The sequence below is a fragment of the Chlorocebus sabaeus genome, chromosome 8, assembly GCF_047675955.1.
Source record: "Chlorocebus sabaeus isolate Y175 chromosome 8, mChlSab1.0.hap1, whole genome shotgun sequence".
NCBI classification, from domain to species: domain Eukaryota; kingdom Metazoa; phylum Chordata; class Mammalia; order Primates; family Cercopithecidae; genus Chlorocebus; species Chlorocebus sabaeus.
In genome coordinates this window covers 82,480,639-82,503,175 of record NC_132911.1, presented here as the reverse complement: position 1 = coordinate 82,503,175, position 22,537 = coordinate 82,480,639, and the positions used below count along the sequence as shown (strand labels likewise).

The window sequence follows — 22,537 nt, the reverse complement described above, 5'->3', positions numbered from 1 at the left end:
AAGGAAGATGTTGAGAAGAGGGCATATAAGATTTGCTGGGCTCCAAATGAAACCTGACTCATCTGCATGGGACCAACAGGCAAAAGACAGAAATGAACCCATTGTTCTTCTGGATGAAGCCCACCCTGGTGCGTGGACTGAAAGAGAGGAGAGGACCTTGAAGGTCCAGGCTTCAAAGATACTGCATTTGCTCTCAAAAGACCAGGAGCTGGATAAATAAGAATGTGAGCACCATTGCTTTGTACTTTTGTTATTTTTATTTTTTCTGAGACAGAGTCACTCTGTTGCTGTGTCACTCAGAAGTGCAGTGGTGCCATCTCGGCTCACTGCAACCTCTACCTCTGGGGTTCAAGTGGTTCTCATGCCTCAGCCTCCCAAGTAGCTGGGATTACAGGCACACCCTACCATGCCTGGCTAATTTTTTGTATTTAATATTTTTAGCAGAGAAGGGATTTCACCATGTTGGCCATGTTGAATTCCTGGTCTTAAGTGATCTGCCTGCCTCAGCCTCCCAAAGTGCTAGGATTACATAGGTGTGAGCCACTGCATCCAGCCTGCTTTGTATCTTTAAGTACACAGTGACCCTATGCAATAGTAAAATAAGGCTCAGTGAATGTTCAATTAAATCTGACCAATCAGAAAAATTTCTTCCTTCTTAGGGAAACAGTTATGATAGAAATGAGCAGGGGTGGGCTGGAGTGGGATGAGGGTGCTTTCCTTTGGCTAAAAGCTCTAAATTTGGTTTTTTTTTCCCCCATAATTTAAGCCTAATTTAAAACCTTACTAAAATTTGTGGACTTTTATAAAAGGTAAATTTTTATTAATATTAAATAAGCTGAGAATGTTGGGGGTGAAAAAATACCTAATAATAATTTTAAGAAAAGGTAGAATTATTGCTGTGAAAATTACTCAAGTTGGAAAAATAATAGGTAGTAGACTTAATACCTGGGTGATGAAATAATTTGTACAACAAACCCCCATGACACAAGTTTACCTATATAACAAACTTGCACATGTACCCCTGAACTGAAAGTTAAAAAGTTACTTGAATTTTATTTGTTCCAAATATGAGACTGCTGTTGTATTTCAGTTATGGTTATTACTAAATTGAAATTCACTTGCTATCTCCATCTGATAATATTACCACATACTTCACTACTGAACATTTAAGACTATTTATTCTATTGAAATCTTTACAAGTCCTTAAATCAAACTTCATTATAAATTACAGCACACCATGTCAACCAGCTAGCAGGAATTTGCCATCTCTCCTGCCTTCCTCCCTCTCTCTCCTCCTTCCCTTTCTTTCCACAAAGCAATTAAATGGGCACACAACAAAGAGCAGGGATCCAAACCCTTATAATAACTATAGGGGTGGAATGTGGAGTCTCACCACAGACCACCTGGTGTTTAAATCCTATCTGTGTGCTTTATTAGCTGTGTGACTACAAGTACTTTACTCAATTGTTCTGTGCCTCAATTTTCCCATCTGTCAAAAAGGTAGTAATAATGCCTACCTTTTAGGGCTGTTAGGAGAAATTCATTTGGTTTTAGAACAGTGCTTAGCACAGAGTAAGCACAATAACTGTTATATTATTTTTCACTTCTGTGAATATACAAAACATTAACATTTGTATCCTTAGCCTCAAAAGCTAATGATCACTGATGTGAATAGTTGGTCAGCTAAATGGAGGAAAAATGCTGTTTCTTCAGTTTCTCATTTGGCTTTTTCAACTGAAAAACCAGAATCACTAATTTCTGGCATTATCGGTTGTCAGTAAACAGTATCAAGCCATGATATTTTTGAGAAGGTTCTGAATATTTGCCATGAAGAGAACTAAGAAAGGGTAGAACATAAACTCTTTGATTTGGCTGATCCCAAGTGAAAGATGAAATTAATGATGAAAATGTAAAAACTCCACTGAGAATTCATACAGAAAGAACCTCAAGTACTTAAAACATACTTGGAATTCAAATGACAGCAAATGACTAATTCTTAAATCAAGAACTCTTCACTAAAATTATAAATCCTTTCTTTGTCTTGCTTTCTTGTAGGCGGCGAAAGGGTACTTAGTAGGTGTCAGGCTATTTTAAAAAGCAGGTTATAGTGGTATTTCAGAAGCATTATAAATCTAAGGCAGCTCTTATAAGTGACCTGTTTTCAAAAAATTTTATCCTTAACAAAAGCTTTGTAGAAATCCATTGAAACTTCCCAATGTAGTTATAGGAGAGAATTCTGTGAATTTCATTTATCTTTTAAAATAATAGATTATATTACTGCGTCTTACACTTAGGTTGCCAATTATATAAATCATGTTCTAGTAAGGACCAAAACTTACTACTTAAATTAGACCTAGCAAATGTGTGTGTGTATAATAAAATGATATAATCTCATGAATGTCAGCATTATGTCGATGCAAACTAGACAGGCATTTTTAACCACAGGTAAGTGATCAGCAATGTCAATGTTTATTTTTTAAGCAATCCAACTCTTTAAATGAAGCCATGGTATACTCAAAAGGAGCTGTTGATTAGACACAAAGATATGGTGAAAAAAAATAAGTTTAATTAAATCTAAGAATCTGTTTAACATGTTCATCTTTGGGTTGATGAAAGTAAATAACCCTTACAGATTTTCCTAGTTCAGGATCCAGTGAGGTTTGTAAGTGAATTTGTAACTAGAAGCAGACCAGGTTTATTTCCATGTTTGTGCTTAACTCTTAAACACACCAGTTGCTATAGGATAGAGGGTAGCACTAGATTGGCCATGACACAAAACTGGCTTGAATTCTTGCTCTAACACTTAGTAATTGTGTATACTGCTTAACAGAGCAAATTACTAAATTTCATGAACTTCGAATTCACTGTCTGCAAAATAAGGACAATTCCAGTTCTACCAACTTTAGAGAGTTGGTATTGTCCAGTAGACAGTTGTTATAAAAATGCTTTGAAAATTATGTGATACTTAAAAATATAATTTATCATCATAATTTTAGGATGAGAGAAAACTTACCTTCTTGTGTATTTAATATTTTCAAGGTCAGCCTAGATTTTCCAGAAATCTACATAAAAAGTGAACATTTCAGCCACGCTTTTAGCAATGTTTAGATGGTAAAGAACATCCAAAAGTGAATTTCTTTTTACACAGTTCTACAAGTAATATATACACATTGAATAAATTTGGAAATAAATGTGATCTCACTGACTCTCTGCTTCTTGATTTGACCATTGATAATTGACTTCTAAATTTCCTTTTAATATTTTCCTCTATGTATGCATCATTTATTGTTTAATGGTCTAGTCTTAGCACTTAACATTTTACAAAAAAATTAATTATATGTTATTTTCTACTCTAAGAATCTTATAACACTTAATAGTAAAGGCAACACCTGTGACCTGTTATATAAATGAATAAAGTTTAGCATAAATAATCTAAATATATTCAAAACTTGTATGTTTTAAAGGATATTCCCATACTTTTGTTTGATCATTTCGTATATTTCATAGACTATTGCAATATTATATTTAACCATGCACAAATTTTAATTAGTATTCTTAAATAAAAAATATTTTAAAAAGACTGATCACTTGAAAACTGACATAAAAACTCTAGAAAGCTTTCTTTTACTTAAGTGAAGTGGTAGATATAAAAGCATTATAGGAATATAGATCATACTTGAGTTTAAATGAAAATCTGATTAAATGCTATAGAATTGTTGCCCATTCCATATTTTGTTAATAATTGGTAAGATGAGAATTACAGAGAATGACTGAGCATTAGTCATCTATTGATCACACTACTGAGATAACACTGATGTGGTACGATGAATTTGCAAAAAAGGAAGTAGCAGGTATATTTTATTGTCAAAGGTTGTCTATCAGTTGACAAATCATTTTATAGGCTATAAATGATGTTCTAAAATAAATCATTTTGTTAATATCGATATCTGTAAGCTATATCTTAGTATATTATTAATAGGGCAGACACTCTGAACCATGGCTCTTTTTGCCTTTCTGATGCATTTAGTGGAGACACCAATTACTAGAAACCAGAACAGTAACTCCAATAACCTTTAAATTAATTTTGACCCTAAAGTTGGAGCAATTTCAACATTAGTTGGTATATTTACACTAAATTAAAATTTCTAAGCTAGTATTAAAATTAATACAAAGTTTATATGAAATATGAGTAACACTGAATAAAAATGAAAACACTAAAGAAATGTCATAAATATTTGTATTCTAGAAATGATCCAGAAGGCATTTCTTTTTTTTTGTACAGATGGGGTCTCGCTACAGTACAAGCTGATCTCTAACTCTTGGCCTCAAGTGATCCCCCACCGCGGCCACTCAAAGTGCTAAGTACAGGCATGAGTCACCATGCCTGGACTTGTAATTTTTTTTTTAATTGTAGAGACAGAGTCTCACTATGTTGGCCAGGCTGGTCTTGAACTTGTGGCCATAAGTGACCCTCCTGCCTCAGCCTCCTGAGGCACTGAGATTACTGACATGAGCCACTGCACCCAGTCCTATATTTTAAGCATTTAACGTTAAGAGAGATGTATTCCAGAGTTAAATTTAGAAACATCACTTCTATTGTGCTTACATCTTCTAATTGACAGTTCTGGCCTTTAAGCATTTTTGAATTGTAGAGCTAATCAGTTATAAAGCAGAAGAGAAACTCAACGATCCAACTCATGGCATTTGTTAAAATAAGCCTCTGTATAATAGTGTTATGAAACAAAGTTAAAATGAAGCAGAATCAAAAATAGGCACCATTAATCAACAAATGACTATTTTTTAAAAATCTAGTTAAAAGTATACTACTTGGGTTAGGGTAGTGAGGAAGACTAAATTAAATGCCAGACCAAGTTTGGTTCTCTTACTGTACTTGAACAAATTTTAGTATTTTTGGCCTACGTCCTACCTTGGGGCTATTTAACTGCAGTTCTCAGCTTTCTAACTTTCCTAAGAGAAGGCATGTTATTATCAGGAAGTATAGAAAAAGAACTGAAATGTCCCATGGTACAGTTTCCTTCCTCCCTTTCTCTACTCATTCTCCAAAATAAAAAGGGAGAAATACCTAACAAACATATCTGACAATTCACAAAGAACAAGTCTATATTCTGAAAAACTTGATTTAAATGAGAACCTTCCAAGTTAGAACTTTGTGAGACACTAAAAAATTATGGCATGAAACACAGATGTACAAAATAATTTATTACACATTGGACAATGTATTCCTCAAGACAGAAAAGCTGATGGAAGGCCGAATAACTTATGGATTAAAAAAATAACAAAATGAAACAGGTACATTTTTCAAGCTGAAAGGCAACTATGCTATTGTTCTCACATAATTGGACAGTAGTTATAACCTGGTAAGATCTAGTTCAGAAAAGCTTAGATAAATATATACTTTAAAATTAATATGACAAATACAGCAATCTGAAATAGGTAAATTCATAGTCATACTCATTTATTAAATAAATCACTTTAAAAATCTTAAACATATTCTTGTAACTTTGAAAAACAAACTGCCAGTGAACAAAGTAAGTTTTCCTTGCTGAACTTGGTTCTGGAAACAAAGATTTTTCATATGCTTTTCCAAGCACTTGTCTGTATTTTAAATCAAATCCGACTTTCAAGGAATCAAATACTTGAAATAGGAAGAAAATATTAATGAATACATACATAAATACATATATACATAATTAGTTAAAAATAGTTTATAATATAAAATATATGTGTACTTGTATGTACATGTATGTTTAAAGCATACATTTTTCAGTGTTTCCAACATCTCATCTTAAAATCAGACTATACCCCAAATTTACCCCTCAAGCTTTTGGCAAACAGCCAATCAATTCAGCATTTAAATAGGGATTAACAATATTGGCTTGGAGATTTAAGACAAACTTATACTGATGATTTATACTTTTTACTTGAAAGAATGAAGTTATTCTCCAGAACACATGAAGAGACTCTACTAATGGCAGTAAATTATTAACAAATTTGGCTGCAGTTCTTGCTCACCACAAAAATTCTCCCCTGTGAATAACTGTGATTGGCATATTAAATGTAAGGTCCCAGGCAGTTTTTGTACTTGTTTTTTAAAACGCAAGTGGCCCGTATCAATAACAGAAAGCCATATAAGAAAAAAATGTAAAATTGTGTGCTTTGCAAGCGCAACAAAAATTGTCATCATACTAATGTAAGTATGTCATTAAAAATGCAGCTTTTATAGGCTGGTGTTTCTCCTAGTAAAGGTTCCACATTAAGTGAGGCTCTATTTTTTTTTTTTTTAATTTTAGTTTAACAGTTTTGCTATTCATCAAATCTAATCAGTAGCACCTAGTAATAAGTCCCTGAATAATAATGTTTGCACAGTCTCTGTAAATTCTTTGGGCTTCAATAAAATAGAAATGTATCACAGACCAACAAGAGTATGACCTACAATGGAGTTACAGTTTAATTTTTGGTTTTGGACAACTTAATAATATGAAACTTCTCCAATAGTTACACATTAGAAACAACAACAACTATTTGAGTTAGCCAAATAGCAGGATCTTCAAAGGCTTTTGACATTCCTATTTTATATGGCACTTTGCTTCTGAAATAAGCACCCTTATTTAATGCCCGTAATATCATTTCTGATAATGAGCCAGTGAAACAAGTGATTAGACATGGGGTACAATTCAAAGAAAATAAGATGAAGAATTAATAGCCAATTGACTTTTGCCAGGTGATCCAATCAACTACTTGAGAGTTAAAAATAGAAGCTAGATCTAATTCCCATAGCCACTGCTGATCAGAGCCTAGCAACCTCTCCTGACACTGGCAGTATCTGCATTAAGACATTTTCCAGTGAGATTCAGGGTCATTTCAAGGCTTAGTTTAACTTACATGGGGAGGGTAGAAAAAATAATTCATGAACATTTTGGAAAAGATGTAGTAATGAGGTCTGACTGTATAAGTTGTCAGTGGAAATAAAAATGATAAAAATGGAAAATATTAACCTTTACGATGTATATTTCAGACACTTCACTAAGTTCTCCTTTATGTTATCTTCTTTCATCTTCACCACAACTCGGTGATTTTCCTGTTTTAAATATCAGGAAACAACTCACAGAGGTTGAGTAATGTATAAATCACACAGCTAGTAAATGGTAAAGGTATGATTCAAAGCCCAAATTCATTTCCTGAAAGACATGATCTGGATTTAAGTGGTAGCCAAAATGTCCCCAAATAAATAAATTAAAAATAAATAGCAAAAGGGAGGAGGAAAGCCCAGTGATCAGAATATATTCATGATAATGGTTAGAGCTTCTTGATTGAACTTGAAAATGATCAAAAGTTGCCTGAGAGCTCTGAGAATAAAATTGTTACAACTTTACAGTCAGACATTTTGAGATTAACCTAATTGCTTTGCTTTCATAACACCGTAATGCCATTTTATTTCATTTTCCATTTTGTTTATTAGGAAAAAAATTTAAACATTTAAGTATTGCCTAAAAATGTTAGTGATTTTTCTTTTCTAAATAGATGAGCAAGATGCCAACATTCATCCTCTTATTTGACGGACTGTTTAATGTCAGATAATTTTAGTGTCAGGTTTGAATTTTGTAGTGAAATGTCACTCCAACACATCTCTTGAAGATGTGACAGACTGGCCCACTATCTCACACCTGTATGCAGGTTGAAAACATTTTCAGTTGATAGTAACTGTACTTAACTCTGATTGTGTTCTTTACAATAAATGAGATTGAAAAAGAGATGCAGACAAAAGAAGTGCTGACTAATACTCTATCATTATAATCTCTGTTTTGCATTCTGAGTTTTCTAAAAGTCCCCATCTGCTGTAGTTGAAAAGGGGAATGTCATGTTCTCCTGCCCTGGGTAAATAGAAGGTGCATGGTTAAGTGTCTCGAACTACTTACTAGAAAAATTCCAGTAAAATATGATTCACTTCTAATTTTCAACTTATAATACCCCAGAGAGAAGAGAGTATAGTTTTAAAAGAACCAGGGGAGAGGGTAGTTTTATCTATGATTCACTCCTACCACATCTACAAAAGGAATCACAATGAGCTTGTGTAGAATACCAATCATTTTGTATTGGGGGATAGCTTTCAAAAATAAATGGTATTAGTTCATTTTGTTGTTCAACTAATATTTTGTAATCTCCTATAGTAAAGCCCTATACCATAGTGGCCACTTGAGTTACAGAAATTTTTATGCTGTTGATATTTTACTTATGAAATAACAATTTATATTTATTGAGTACTTAGAGTATATGATGCTGATAAGCTCCCCAGAAATCTTAACATTGATAAAATATGTCAAATGCTACTTTTTCATGCTTTGCTTTGAAATCCTGAGTTATTCTCTAATCTGGAGAAGATGAAAAAAATGTAATTTAGATTTCTATAGGATCACCAGCTGTATCTTAGCCAACTTTTATCAATGGAGAGTCTCAATAGGTAAATTTTTAGTTATCATAAAACCCTTTTGTACTGATTATTAAGTAATTCTTATAAATATGGGCATGTAACAAATAGTTAAGAATAGCAGCCTCATTTTTCAGCTTGACTCACTGCAGAAAAGCACAAATTTGAGAAAGCCATTTCCCCAAGAACTACTCACTTCCTTGAGAGCCACGAGAGAGACTAACTTGGATGACAGTGACTTGTCACAATTTATTTTTGATGTCACTAGTTTAAAAAAGTGGTAAAATAGTCTTTTCAGAATAAATCCTTTTTAAAAATCCATTATTCTTCAATGAGTATATCTTATAAATAGAAACCCATATATATATATATATATATATATATATATATATATATAAAATATATATATATAATGTTCTTTTACTAAATTGTTAATATATTACCATAGGTACTCTTTAGAATTTTCTGGTCTTTAAATCTAAATTTGTATTTGAGTGATTTTGACAGATTATTTCTAGTGATTCTATTGGATGCCCACCAATTTCAGATTCAATGTTATTTCTGCAAGTCCCAGCAAAATCACATTTTGTAAATGGATAAGGGGTCTTAACATTCTGGTTATTTTCCCCTACATTTCAATTGTCAGAGGAGCTGAGTATGAAAAATCATGGAGAGTTGTGCAAGAATTGCGTTAAAGGCATTACTAATTTTTCTGTTTATTTGGTCAGATTCTGCAGTATATGAGTGAGGAATGCAGCAGGCTGTGTTGCTGTGACTATTGCAATGACCAAAACACTGCTGCTTCTACCCTTTGGTCTCATAACCACAGCAGTGCATTAAGAAGGTGTGGCCATGGTGTTGCTTATTCAGGCCAAGATCAGAATGCTGATTTGTTTTATATCTGTTTTTCAAAGAGGGTTTAATCAGACAACCATAAAGATAGAGGTAAACCATAGGATAAATGTTTATTGATAATTCCCTCCACCCCAATAAACCGAAGAAAAAGCATACTTTAAAATGCAGTTGTGACATGTCTAGGGTCAGCTACACTATGGAGTGTGTCTGTCCAACTAAATAAATGTTCTTGCAACCCTTTAATTTTAAGTAGCTACTCAAATATATAAGACATGTTGCTCCATCTTTGCCCTTTTAGCATTTTAGTGTTTAATTAAAAACTGATGCAATCTCCAGCAAGCCTTATGCTTCTCCTCTCCTGGCCAGTGCAATAGAAACTGTCTTCTGCTGAGGAGGATGGTTAAAAGTCTTGCCAGTTCTGTTTATACTTCACATATGCCAAATATGTTTTAGTTTAGCTTAAATAAGGCACTCTTATCACTGGGGTTTATTATTCTATTTCAGAATAAACTAAAATTAATACATTAAAGAGAAACTAAGAAAATAAAAGATTTACCATAATGTAGGTACATAAATTTGAACAAAAAAAACAGACCAAATTTTAGATTAGGTTTGATACAAATAACCTATTGCTGGTGCGAACAAACAAAATCCCTAAAAACTATTTGGAGATGTTTCTACTGTTCCACATTGTTATTACAAGACTTAACTGACATCTATGATGACAAAATGCATGATTGAGAGACTTCAATTCTCTCTAATACTTGTGAATAGTATTTTTCCTCCATGAACTGGAAATGAAAAAAGTGAGAATATTTCCTTGCTCAGATCATGTTCAGTGGATTTCATTATAGTATCTGCATTGATTTTTAAGATAGTATGAAAGGGTTCCAGAACATTCAGTAATACTATCTGTTGCAGAATGTTAGGATTTTTATAGTCTATGTACAACAGTATTTAGAGTATTCAAACTATAAATATCTGGGCATAATCTTTGACCCAACAATACTACTCCAAGCATTCTTTGATCAAAAGTAAAAGTACCAACATATAAAGACATATGTATTAATTTACTTTGTTTATTACCACATAGCTTGAAGTCACAAAACAATTTGGAATTAAGTAAATGTTTTTCAATGGGTTTTGACCAAATAAATTATGGCACCTTCATAGTGTACATTACTTGACATCTATGGAAGATAATATGGTGGTGTTATATGCTAGCCATGTTTAATGTAACAAAGAATGTACTGAAAGTGTTTTGCAATTCAAAATTACCATATGTGTTATATACATAACAATGAAATAGTATTCAGCTTTAAAAAGGAATGAAGTTTTGATACATGCCGAAATATGGATGAACTTTGAAAACATTTATACTAAGTGAAAGAAGTTTGAGACAAAAGGACAAATATTGTGTGATTCCATTTCTGTGGTAGCTAGAATATGCAAATTCATAGGCACAGAGAGTGTAACAGTGTTTAGCAGGGGCTGGGGAAATGAACAGTTATTGTTTAATGTGTATAGAATTTCTGTTTGTGATAATGAGAAGGTTCTGAAAACTGATAGTGGTGATGGTTGCCCAACATTGTTAATTATACAGTTAAAAATAGCTAAAACAGTAAATTTTATGTATATTTTACCAGAAATAAATTTTTAATTATAAAATCTATAAAATATAAACTTACCTGATATCGAGCATATTATAAAGTTTTCATAGCATTTTACTTATTTTATATGCTTATATAGTTATAATCTTATTTTGGTACAAAAGAAGGTATTTGGGAAATGTAAAGAAAGTAACAGCTTAAGTTATCCTTTTGAGTTTTCTATCTTTCCATTTCTGTTTTTTTTTTTCCAGACTAATGTTGTTCTTATCACACCTCTTTGAATGCTCTTTGAATACATCAACATGAACCATGCTTGCTAGTACCAGTCCCTTTAAGTATCAGCTGAGAATCTGAATGCATTTTTATGAATCTAAAATAATATGCAGCTCTTTCAGGCTGGCGCTTGTTTTAGAACCTAGGAGGGATGAACATAAATTATCATTCTTTCCTTAACTTGGCAAAAACAAATATATTACTGCAGATGGCATTACCATAAAGAAATATTAATATTGAGACAGTTAATAAGTCCATCCTAAGAGAACTGAATATATTCCAAAGTGGACTACACCAATGAACTGCTGGCAATGTTTTCCCACATACGTGGCAGTACGTTACTCTTAAGTCTGAGAACAGTTTCTTTTTTGTAAAAATGGCTTTGATTGGAAAACTTTAAATAAGTCATTTGGAATGTGTAACGTTCGGAGCTCCCTTTCCTGCCTTTTCTGTGAATCAAGGTTCTTCAAGTCACTATTTTCACTAGCACTTGCTTCCTAGTCATCAGTTGTCTTCATGTCAGTGTTAGTGAAGGGCTGTCATTTCAGATCTTAAAGCAGGGAACAATAGAAGGAAAACCTCATCTCAAGTACTGGAAATATAAGGGCTAACAAAGGACACACATATTGTCCAGGGGAGCACAAATAGATGTTCTTTAACCATTCTGTAAAGACAGCTTTAGTGAAACCACAAACACCTGCATTTGTATGCAAAATTATATGTGTATGCTTCTGTATGTACTTGGGGAGATGATGCACAAACTTTACTGAGTTATCAAAAGTTTGGGATGTTAACCTAAAAGTTTAAAAAGCTGGAAAGATTAATCACAAAACAACTTGAAACTATTCTGATGGCTCTGACTTGGTGTTTTTACAATGCTTTCCCTTACTCTGTTACACTTCAAAGAGCGGGTAGTAATATGGAAAAAATTCTCTGCCATTCAGGTGACATCTGTGAGCCTAGGTTTTCTCAGTGTAAAATTCTCATATAGTATAAACATCAAATGATATACCAAAGATGAAAGTCCCTAGAAGAGTGGCTTGAAACAAGATAAATTCTCATATGCATAAGGTGCCTTCTCCTGCTTAGAATGCAATAATATTGAAAGCAGGTACAATGTCTTCATTAAAGATTTGTTTTGCTATGCTCACCATGCTTTTAGTATACATTTAAGGATGTTTAAGCTCACAATACCTTTTGTAGATTTAAAGATTTGAATAGTATATTTACTATTATTATAAGTATTTTTTTAAAAAACAAATTAGCATTTGCACATATATTGAGAACTTAACTTGGCTGGTGGAGAAGGGTAGGTAGATAGATTTATAACTCTGGAAAATAACTTATTTCTTCACTAAAATCAAACTGCTGAACAGCCATAATACATATATGTAGCTAGGCACCATAGAGTTGCAGGAAATCAAAACTTATTCCCAGACCCTGCTTTCTTAGAAGAGCAGACAAAGCATGTTCACATGAAGGATAACCCAAAATAGAATGTGCTATAGGAATTTAAAGAAGAGAGGGACACATCTGATGAGGGAAGGAAGGTGGGTGTGGGGAAGGCTTCATAAATGAGTCAGTATCTGAGGTGAACAAGGTTTCAACATGTAACAGGATGGGCTAAAAGAATACATGAAAACATATAGGCATGCCACCATCGGGTACAAATTGGAAAGAAGATCCACTTGGTTGAGGTTGGGCATGGGGTACTTTAAGGGAATTAGTGACAAATTAGATTAAGAGATATCACAGTGCCTGATACATAGTACTTAATACCTTTTAAACACAAATATTTAATCAAAGAAGAACGTAGAAGAGAATGTATAAAATGAACAGGATGAAATATTATAGAAATCTGGCAATTAAGAGGTCATTGGCAACTTTCAACATAGTCCTTTTTCTGCCCATTCTCAGTGGAGTCACTGGTTGAATAGAAATGACATTACTATCTGAGCCTTATTATTGTTATTCTTTTTCCTTTTCCATTTCAAAATTTCATAAATTTTAAAAAAAGTTTTTATTTTATTTTTTAATTTGAGACAAGGTTTCATTCTGTTACCCTGGTTGAAGTACAGTGGTGCCATCATGGCTCACTGTAGCCTCAAACTCCTGGGCTCAAGCAATCCTCCTGCCTCAGCCTCAAATCTTAAGGCTATTTCAATTGTAGCTAATGGCAGTAATGCAGCACCAGAAAAAGATATTTTGTTATAAGAGGGCAACTTTGACTCCTAAATTTTTACTCTCTAAATTTCTGGTAACACTGCCTAGCAGACTAAACTTTTTATTTATTTATTTATTTATTTATTTATTTATTTATTTATTTATTTATTTAACACAATTGGAAAGCTGTAGATTGACTTCAGTTCTATCTTGTCAAACACAAAAGTGCCTGCAGTTCATTTAGTATCTAGTCATTTAGCATCTAATCATGCACATCCTTCCATTTTTCATTCCTCTTTCGATTCTGAACACCAGCCAATTAGTTTTTCCTCTCCCTAGGAAACATTTTAAGGAAAGGAAATAAAGTCATAAATCAGTTTCAGACATAAAATCATACATACATTTCTGCTTAGGCTTCTAAATTTAGAAACTTTCCTCAAACTTGTTTAAACATAACAAAGTCCAAATTCAGAAATCCCTTCAGTTTGATTATCTTCCTCAGTTGTACTAAAATGAAAATTAAATTTTCTAACTTGTTTTCTTCTTAACAAGATTTCTCCAACTCCAATTCATAAATTATTGGGTTCAACTCACCTACAAAATCACTAGCAAGTATTATTCCACCGTAGGCAGCACCAATCTCCTAATCCTGAGTTTTGTTTCTTCAGAAAGTAAATGATAGACACTTCGAATTTCTAACCATCATTAGGATATTCTCACGCACTTGCTCTTCAACAGAAAGGTGACTGTCAACATTACAGAAACTGCATTGTATTTCTAAGATCAATTGTGCTAATCTGCATTTCATATACCTTAGGTTTATTTAGAATAATTATATTAAAATTATTCTTCTATATTAATATTTATTATTACTTATTCTTCAGCATAATGATGTATATGGTTAAGTATTTTAATACTAGAAAGAAGGTGGTAGAATAGAGGGTTTGTTGTTGATCTTGTTCTTTGTTACCTTTTAATGTGACTGAGTAAAAATTCTAGAATCTCAAGAAGTTAATATTCCAAACTAAAACCCTGTTTGACACATAATAATAACAAAAAAGGGACCTGACTGACCCCAAGGGATGGTTCCTGGAGTGGGTCACTCAGTAGTGGGCTTTGCCCACCCCCGCCCCCCACACACACCCTATGCCTCATATACTGAAGATGGAGACAAAGAAACAAATTCAAATATTTCGAAAGTGTATTTTGTAAAAAAAGAAATTTGCAATCAGAAAGGCAAGAATGATATATAATATGATTAACATGATTTTCCATACTAGTATCTTTGTTTAAAAATAATACTCAAAGAGGAAAATAAGCAGAGGTAAAATTTTAAGCTACCAATTCTGCCCCTCTGTTTCATTGATCTTCTAATTTAATTTACTGAAATAAAATTGCATGGCTGTTGAGTCAGTCTCTCTAATTTCAAGTTTAAAGATAACAGATCTCCCTTTAAATAGAACATTGGCACACAGATACCCCACAATCGGGCTTATTGCAACTGTTCTCTGTTGGTGAAGTGGCAGCACGTTTGCAATCCCCATAACAGCCATCTTAACCATTTCACAGCATATTATTCAAATGTACATCTCTAGGTGGCAACAAGGATAGGCACTTGGGCTCAGTAGCAAGGCGTCTGTAGGGAAAATCCTAGGATGAAGGATAGGAACCTGCAAATGGCAAGACAAACTAGAGGATACTCAAATAACCAGGGGCTTAGATTGGGCAGCTCCATTGGCTTTCTGACTGCCTACGGGGAAAGCCTCACTGGAAACTCTGAGGTTATTGAGGAATCCTAGAGGCAAACGGACTCCCCTACCTTTTGGAAACAATTTGTCCCAAATCTTAACAGTTAGCTGTCTCAAAACCCAGCTGGACTAAAATTGCTTCAAGAAAAACTGGATGGACTGGCATTCACATTTTTACTTCTACCTATGCCTATGCATAGGGAACATCCCTCACACTCCAGTGGATTCTATGTGTCCTCTCTAGCTTGCAAGTAGCCACAGTGACTACAGCGAACGGAGTTAATGGGCTACCATGTTGGTACAGGGCTACAAACAGGATATTTCATTCCATGCATTTGAGGGAAGGACACAGGTAACAGTATACAGGTAGAATACCGAATAAGAAATCTGTGTGAGGCAATGCCCTTTTTGGGACCTTGACAAAATCAGTCATGGAACCCAGGTAGCGGATAAGAGCTGACAAGAGTTGGCCTGTGAATGGGCACAGCATCTCCGAAAAAGATCAATGAAATGATTGACAGAGAAAATGGCAAATGAAGGGAGAAGCGATGTCAAGTGCTGCTCAACCCAAGCTGAACTCCAGGAGATAAGAGAAGTTTCCCCTCCAAATACAGGCTCTTTCTAAAGGTTCAGTCTTGAAGCAGGTGTTTTGACGTTGAGAGGGGCACAGAAGGAAGAGAGTAATTCAAATTATTTTACATTTTGAGTCCTCTTCACTGTCTACGCGAATCTGGCACTGAAATGGTAGATCACGTTCAAAAGTGTATAGAGGCAAGAACGCCTTCTTTGTTTGCCCAGTAACACTGCTCCTCCAACCTCTGCACTTAGTCGCCTAACATTTCCATCCTAGTTGCTGCTCCTTTTCCCATTGCAGAAAGCAGCGGGGTTCTCCCCTTCTTCCCTCCGAGCTGCAAACCCCATTATTAACCAAGCGGAAAGCTCCACGCAGTGTGGCCAGGGAGCACCGGGGCTGGGCTGCTTACCTTCCCCGGACCTAGTCAGCGCAGGTTCCCGCGCCCGCCGCCACGGGACGCAGTCCCGCCGCGCCCGCGGAGTGCTCGGTCAGCTCGCTCCGGCCCGCGCCCCACCTGCCAGCTGCAGCCGTCGCTCCCGCCGCCGAGCTCCGGCCGCATGAAGTCATACCCGCCCCAGGCCGGATCACCACATTCCGCGCCAGCCGCAGGGGGAGCGGGGCCGCTCCCGACCCCACGGAAGGCAGCCTGGAACTGGCACCCAACGATCGCTGCCCCCCGAGGTTGTGGGTTGGTTTTCTGTTAATGCTTTTACAGTTGCAGCATTGCTGGATTATGGACCGAGAGAGAAGAGCCAGGGGGGGCTCTCTCTGCATAGCGTCCTTCCTCTGAGCGCTCCCCCATCACCCCGGCTGCATGGACTGCTCCATTCGCCAGTGTGGGTTTCCCACCCTCTTCTTCCTTATCAGCATTGTTCATTTGGCTAAATTTGAGAGCAGGAATTGTCTTTTAAGATAAACATTCAAGCACTACAAGAACATTTTAAATTGGTAATGAAGCTTTCTAAGCCCTTCATAGCTGGCTCCATCACCCGCTCCCCCAACAGACACACATGCACACACGCACACACATACACGTACACACACAGCCCAACCACTCACAATTTTGAAAGCTAGAACCTTTCGCCTACGTAATAGAACGGGAATCTCCCAAAAGACTGGAGAAGTGGGGCCAATCGGAGAAAGTGCTCAAAGAAGCAGCAGGGTGGCCCCATGATTTTGTTGTGTTTATGGTGCACTTGTGCACAGATGTTCCCTCTAACATCTCTTCCTCCTACTCCCTCTGCTCTGGACCCCCTCCCTTCTCTGCCACATAATTGGACAAACCGTTGTGGTGACAGCTGTAACATTTGGAAATCAAAATGCAGAATCTACATTAGCAGATGACTGTATCTCTTTCTTTCCCTAAGGATTTATGAAATTTGCCTTGGGAATGAAACAAGCATGTGTTCATATAAGCCCTCATTAACAAGATTGTTCTCTCTCCCCACCCCACCCCCACTCCCACCCCCACCCTCCACTTTTGCTTCTTTCCCAAATCTTTTCTGGTGTGAGGGTTGAATGTTTAAGGAAAAATGAGCCTAAATTTGCTCTCTTTGTAGCTGAGCCAGGGTTTCCCCCTAGCTGTTGAGTAATTTTCCAGCAGGGAGGTTCCTTGACACTAGGGTTCTGTGGAATGGAGTTCCCTCTTTTAACTTGCCTTGCTGTTCGAATTGACCATCACTTGATACAGGCCAGTTTTACACTATAGATTTGTCCAGCAACCTAAATAGTGCAATTGCACAAGGCCAGGGAAGCACCTTTGCTAAATGAAATGTTTCTATCTATCAGTCCAAAAGTTAGGTAGTAATGTAGCCAAGAGCTTTCCAACAAAACTTAGAATTCTTGGCCATAGAATGTATGCTCTTTGAAAGTTAGAACAGCTTAATTCATCGCTCTGAGACTCACTTTCATAACATTAGGTCATTAATATTATCATAGAGCAGGAGATTCTTAATCTGTATAAAAGGGATATATGACTAGAATTCCAGAGTGTGGAATTTGGATGGGAAAATTTCATTTTTAATTTCACTAACCTCTGAAATTTAGCATTTAGCATGTCCTTTAAACATAAATGCAGGCAACAAACCACAAGAATGTTAGGAGTACCTGTGACTTTGTTACCAATAGAAACAACAGCTAATTCCTTATTGCTGTTTTTATAGATATCTCAGTATATCACTACACTGATGTTATAATCAAATTATCATACATTTTTTATTTAATAGACTATATTTTTCAGCTTTGGTATCCAGAAAAATTGAGGAAATAATACAGGGAGTTCTGATATATCCCATTCCCAGTGTCTCCTATTAACATCATACATTAGTATGGTACCTTGGTGTAATTAGTCCATTCTGGCATTGCTATAAAGAACTACCTGAGATTGGGTAATTTATAAAGAAAAGGAGTTTAACTGGCTCATGGTTCTGTAGGCTGTACAGGAAGCATGATTGGGGAAGTCTCAGGAAACTTATAATCATGGTGGAAGGCAAAGGGGTTAGCAGGCAGGCCCTAATGGCTGGAGCAGGAGAAAGAGAAGCGGGAGGTGCTCCTCCACACTTTTAAACAGATATCATGAGAACTGACTATCACCAGAAAGGCAAGGGGGAAGTCCTCCCCCATGATCAAGTCACCTCACATCATGCCCCTCCCCCAAAATTGGGGATTACAATTTGACATGAGATTTGGGTTAGGACACAAATCTGAACCATACCATTTGGTTACAATCAATGAATCTATATTGATACATTATTACTAACTAGTCTATAAATAAAGTCTAACTACATTTGAGTTTCCCTGATTTTTACCTAATATCCTTAAATCTGTTCCAGACGTCCATCCAGGATTCCACGCTAAATTTGGTTGTCATGTTCCCTTAAGCTCCTCTTAGCTGTGATAGTTTCTCAGCCTTTTCTTGTTTTTGATGACCTTGACAGTTTTGAGGACTAGCGGTCAAGTATTTTCCAGGAGGCCCCACTGTTGCAATTTGTCTGATGCTTTTCTCATGACAAGACTGGAGTTGTAAACTATTGGCAGGAGAAAGAGAGAGGTAAAGTCCCATTTTCCTCACATCATATTAAGGTTCCATAGTGTCGATGTGATTTATGACTGGTGATGTTGACCTTGATCGTCTGACTGAGGCAGTGTTTGTCAGGTTTCTCCACTGTAACATTATTGCCCATCCCTTCTATATTGTACTTGTAGGAAGTAACTACATGAAGCCCAAACCTAAGGAGTGGGACTTTGGCTCTACCTCCCTGAAGGCAGAGTGTGTACATAAAGTATTTGGAATTCTGCGCAGGAGATCTGTCTATTCTCTACCAAGTATTCAATTACTTACTGATATCAATATTATAGACTCATGGAGATTTATTATATTTTATGCTTTTGGTAATAATCAATTATTACTTTATTTTGTTGTTCAATTTGTTCTACTTTTGCCCATTGGAAGCTCTTTCAGTAGGTTCCTGTGTTCCTTTGACCTTTGATGTGTGAGTGAGTGAGAGAGAGTGTGTGTGTGTGTGGTGGGAGCGGTGGGGCCGTTAACAATCCCTTACTTTATGGTATTATAAGTTCTTCCAGTCTCAACTTGTATACTTCCTGATTCATTCCTAGAATCAGCCATTTCTTCATGGAGCCCTTGTTCCTTTTACTGGAGAATGGTAATACAAATCAAGACCTGGGCCCTAGACATGGTCATTATTGGCGGGTCATTTTGCTTAGACCTTTCAACTAAGACAGTGAAGAAATATATGTGTATACTTACCCATGCTTCTATACATAAGTATTTCTATATGTGACCATTCTGTGTCTGTATTAAGCTAAATATGAACACATACTTATGTCTCCAACTTTAATCCTTTAACACATAGATCATTCTAGCCTCCTCCCTTTGCTTGTCTCTAAATTCCTATCCCAATAGTGAGAATCATGGCCCCCACCATTCACTACTATAATTGTTCATTTTCAGTGTACATGTAAAGCAGTATAAAAATTAACCCTTTCCCACAGTATCACAATTTTTAAGTATAGTAATACATATAACTCTCCTATACTTTGTTTAATAAGTTTAAATGCCCATACCTTTGTATATCATGAATTTTGTTTTTAAATATTTTGAAAACAGTATTTTAAACTGGTAATTAGTTTCCTTTGCAATTCTACATATTTTATGCATTTAAAAGCATTATTTTAAGAAGAGTTATGTAGGTTGCTGCAGATTGTCAAAGGAAGCCATGGCAAAAAGTTAGGATACAAACTGTAGACTGTTACTGTGAGGCTATAATGAGATGGTGTGAAATTGCCACTGCAGAACTTCAGGGAGCTGATACTCTACAAGTGTTATCCTTGCATACTTGGGCAGGCTTCTGTCTCCTTTCTCCTTTGAAAGTCTAAATACCTTGAATGAGAGAACATGCTCAACCTTCATAATTTATCATTTAGTTGAAGGATTTGCTAGTTATCTCATGTTGAAGATAAAAGTCCTTATAAAGTAAAGAGGCAGGAGGTTGAGAAGGTGAAGAGAACCAGAAGGTTGAGATGACTGTGAAGGTTAGAGGTTTTGTAGTTGAACAGACTTGGGCTTGGATTCCCACCACTCACAGCCTGACTTTGTCTTGTTTCTGAAATGAAGACAGCAATTGTTTGTGAAAGATGTTTGATCTTTTTCTTCAAGTTGCCTGAGGCAGTAGGGATGCAACTGTGGCGACTTGGGACAGTCCCAGAACATGTTTTCTTGATCTCCCAGGGTAGTTTCCATCTGTAAAGCCAGACTGACTGAAGATAGTTTCTTGTGATAATATAGATACATTCATCTATCAAAGTATTCTTACCAGGTACTTTCTATTCATGGAAAGGAATCAGTGTGTTGATAGTGTTAAAGACAACAGTCAAAGACATTAAACGGCAGGATTGAACTGCTTCTGATACTATAGCATGGTAAGAGGCATAAGGAAACCAGAAAGAAAAGGGGAAAGATATTGGGAAATGTCTTATGTCAACATATAGGGTTTGAATCTGTCTTCTTAGAACTTGACATACAGTGATATGTAATTTCTTTTTAACCTATGGCTTGTCTTTGCACAAATTTTTTTATAAAAACCCTAAATTTTGGACCTTGACTTTGAGGTCTGTAATGCTTCCTTTCTGATATTCTCAAATTAGAGATCAAATGGCCTAGTGATGTCATGAGTCTCAGCAAGGGAAAATGTGAAACCAGAGCCAGAGGCCCTGTGTGCTGGGAGCTGTCAGCATTTAGAACCAGTCCTTTGGGTTAAGGGAGTCTTTCCAGAAAGAACTCATTTAAATGCAAATACACTATCAAGAGGAGTAACTGAGTATCTCATTTGCAGCCATTAACAATTTAGCAGAGATTAGATTCTCAGATTTATTATTGAGAGGAGTTGTCAGGGTGATTTGGCCCCAGCATCTGTCACCCCATTGCCTGCCAGGTCTCCTGTTCTCATCACTCCGTAGGGGTCTGCCTGAAACCAGGAACTTGGTCTACTAGGAAAGAATTGGGCACTTAATGAATAATAATCAATATTGTTTTACATAATTTTGACTTAAGAGAAAGGGTAGGAGAAGGATTTCCATGGTAATGGTACTCTGTGTGTGTGTGTGTGTGTGTGTGTGTGTGTGTGTGTGTGTGTGTGTGTCTGCTAGGTTTGGGCTGATTAATCATGCTCTACAGAAGTCTTACAATTTTATGACAAAGCATCTACTCTTTTAATGAGGTCAGAAAGTGGATCATGTAAAATACATACAAATGTAATGCAAAGCTAGCAATAGAAAGAGTTGCATTCAAGTAATCATAGGTAGGCTAAGAATTTTCTATACTAGTATGAAAACATTTTGATATATCATACAGGGAACAAAAACCTATCATTTATGTGAAGATTGGTATTAGATCTTGAAGAGTTTCAGCAGATTGAACAGAAACAGGACAATGCAAGAAGGGGAAGTGACTATAAACAGAACAGAAACTATTTTGACGTTAGGAAGAATTCACTTCGTTTATACTTGTAAGGAGTTGACATAAAATTCTAGATCTATGTAACACAGCTACTATGCTGTAATCAGAACTATATTTAATTGTGAAATGTCTGTTTGCTTAGATGACATACCTAGTAAATGGCACATGATACATTTCATACTGTGGTGTAAGTAATAAATAAACCTTTAAAAAATTATTATGAAAGCATAGGATAAAACAATCTACTTAGGTAATATTTTACATTTTTTTCACTTCGTTTATTTTAAGAATATGATGAAACCAATAAAATCCCCCTCTCAAGAAAAGTATGGTTTAATGAAAACTTTTCTACTGCAATGAGTAGATTATCGAATAATAATTATAAAGAATTATGTCTCTATTATTCTTCATCAATGATAAATTTCTTCATCAATTTCTTACCATTACAACTTAGTAGATTATCAAATACTTTCAATAAAGAATTATGTCTCTGTCATACTTCATGAATGAAACATTTTTTCATCCATTTCTTATATACAATTTAGGCTACTAAAAAGGTAAATTTATGTTTCATTAAAAAAAAAGCTTCAATGAACTGTGTTCATCAGACAAGTTGATACTCATTCAGTGGATTATTTATGGAGTACAGGGTACTAGTACTGCTGTTCTAATCACTGAAGATACAAAAATGGACAAATAAAGCTCTTCTTCATAGATATTTTGTCCAAGTAAAAGGAGACAGAGTTTTTACTCTGTTCTGTCATGGCCCTTTCCACCAACTAACATGCCATATTAGCTGGTGGAAAGGACCATGAAGGAGCAGAGTAGGAATGCAGGGCTGGGCGTGGTGGCTCACGCCTGTAATCCCAGCACTTTGGGCGGCCGAGGCAGGTG

General features: G+C 35.7%; 1 protein-coding gene across 6 annotated transcripts in view; it reads right to left on the bottom strand.

The window, feature by feature from the left end:
* PKIA (cAMP-dependent protein kinase inhibitor alpha) overlaps positions 1 to 16,531 on the bottom strand; it is an 83,442-nt gene extending 66,911 nt beyond the window's left edge. For 3 of the 6 annotated variants that reach the window (XM_073018165.1, XM_038000366.2, XM_008000942.3), the window contains exon 1: positions 16,079 to 16,243. Coding sequence is in view for 1 of the 6 variants with exons in the window: in XM_038000365.2 (XP_037856293.1) it covers positions 16,090 to 16,443 (354 nt within the window). In the remaining 5 variants the exon portion in view is untranslated. Of the gene's footprint in view, positions 1 to 16,078 lie in introns of all 6 variants that reach the window. The other 3 variants (XR_012093716.1, XM_038000365.2, XM_008000940.3) reach the window with 3 other exon arrangements.
* Between the last annotated feature and the right edge of the window lie 6,006 nt (positions 16,532 to 22,537).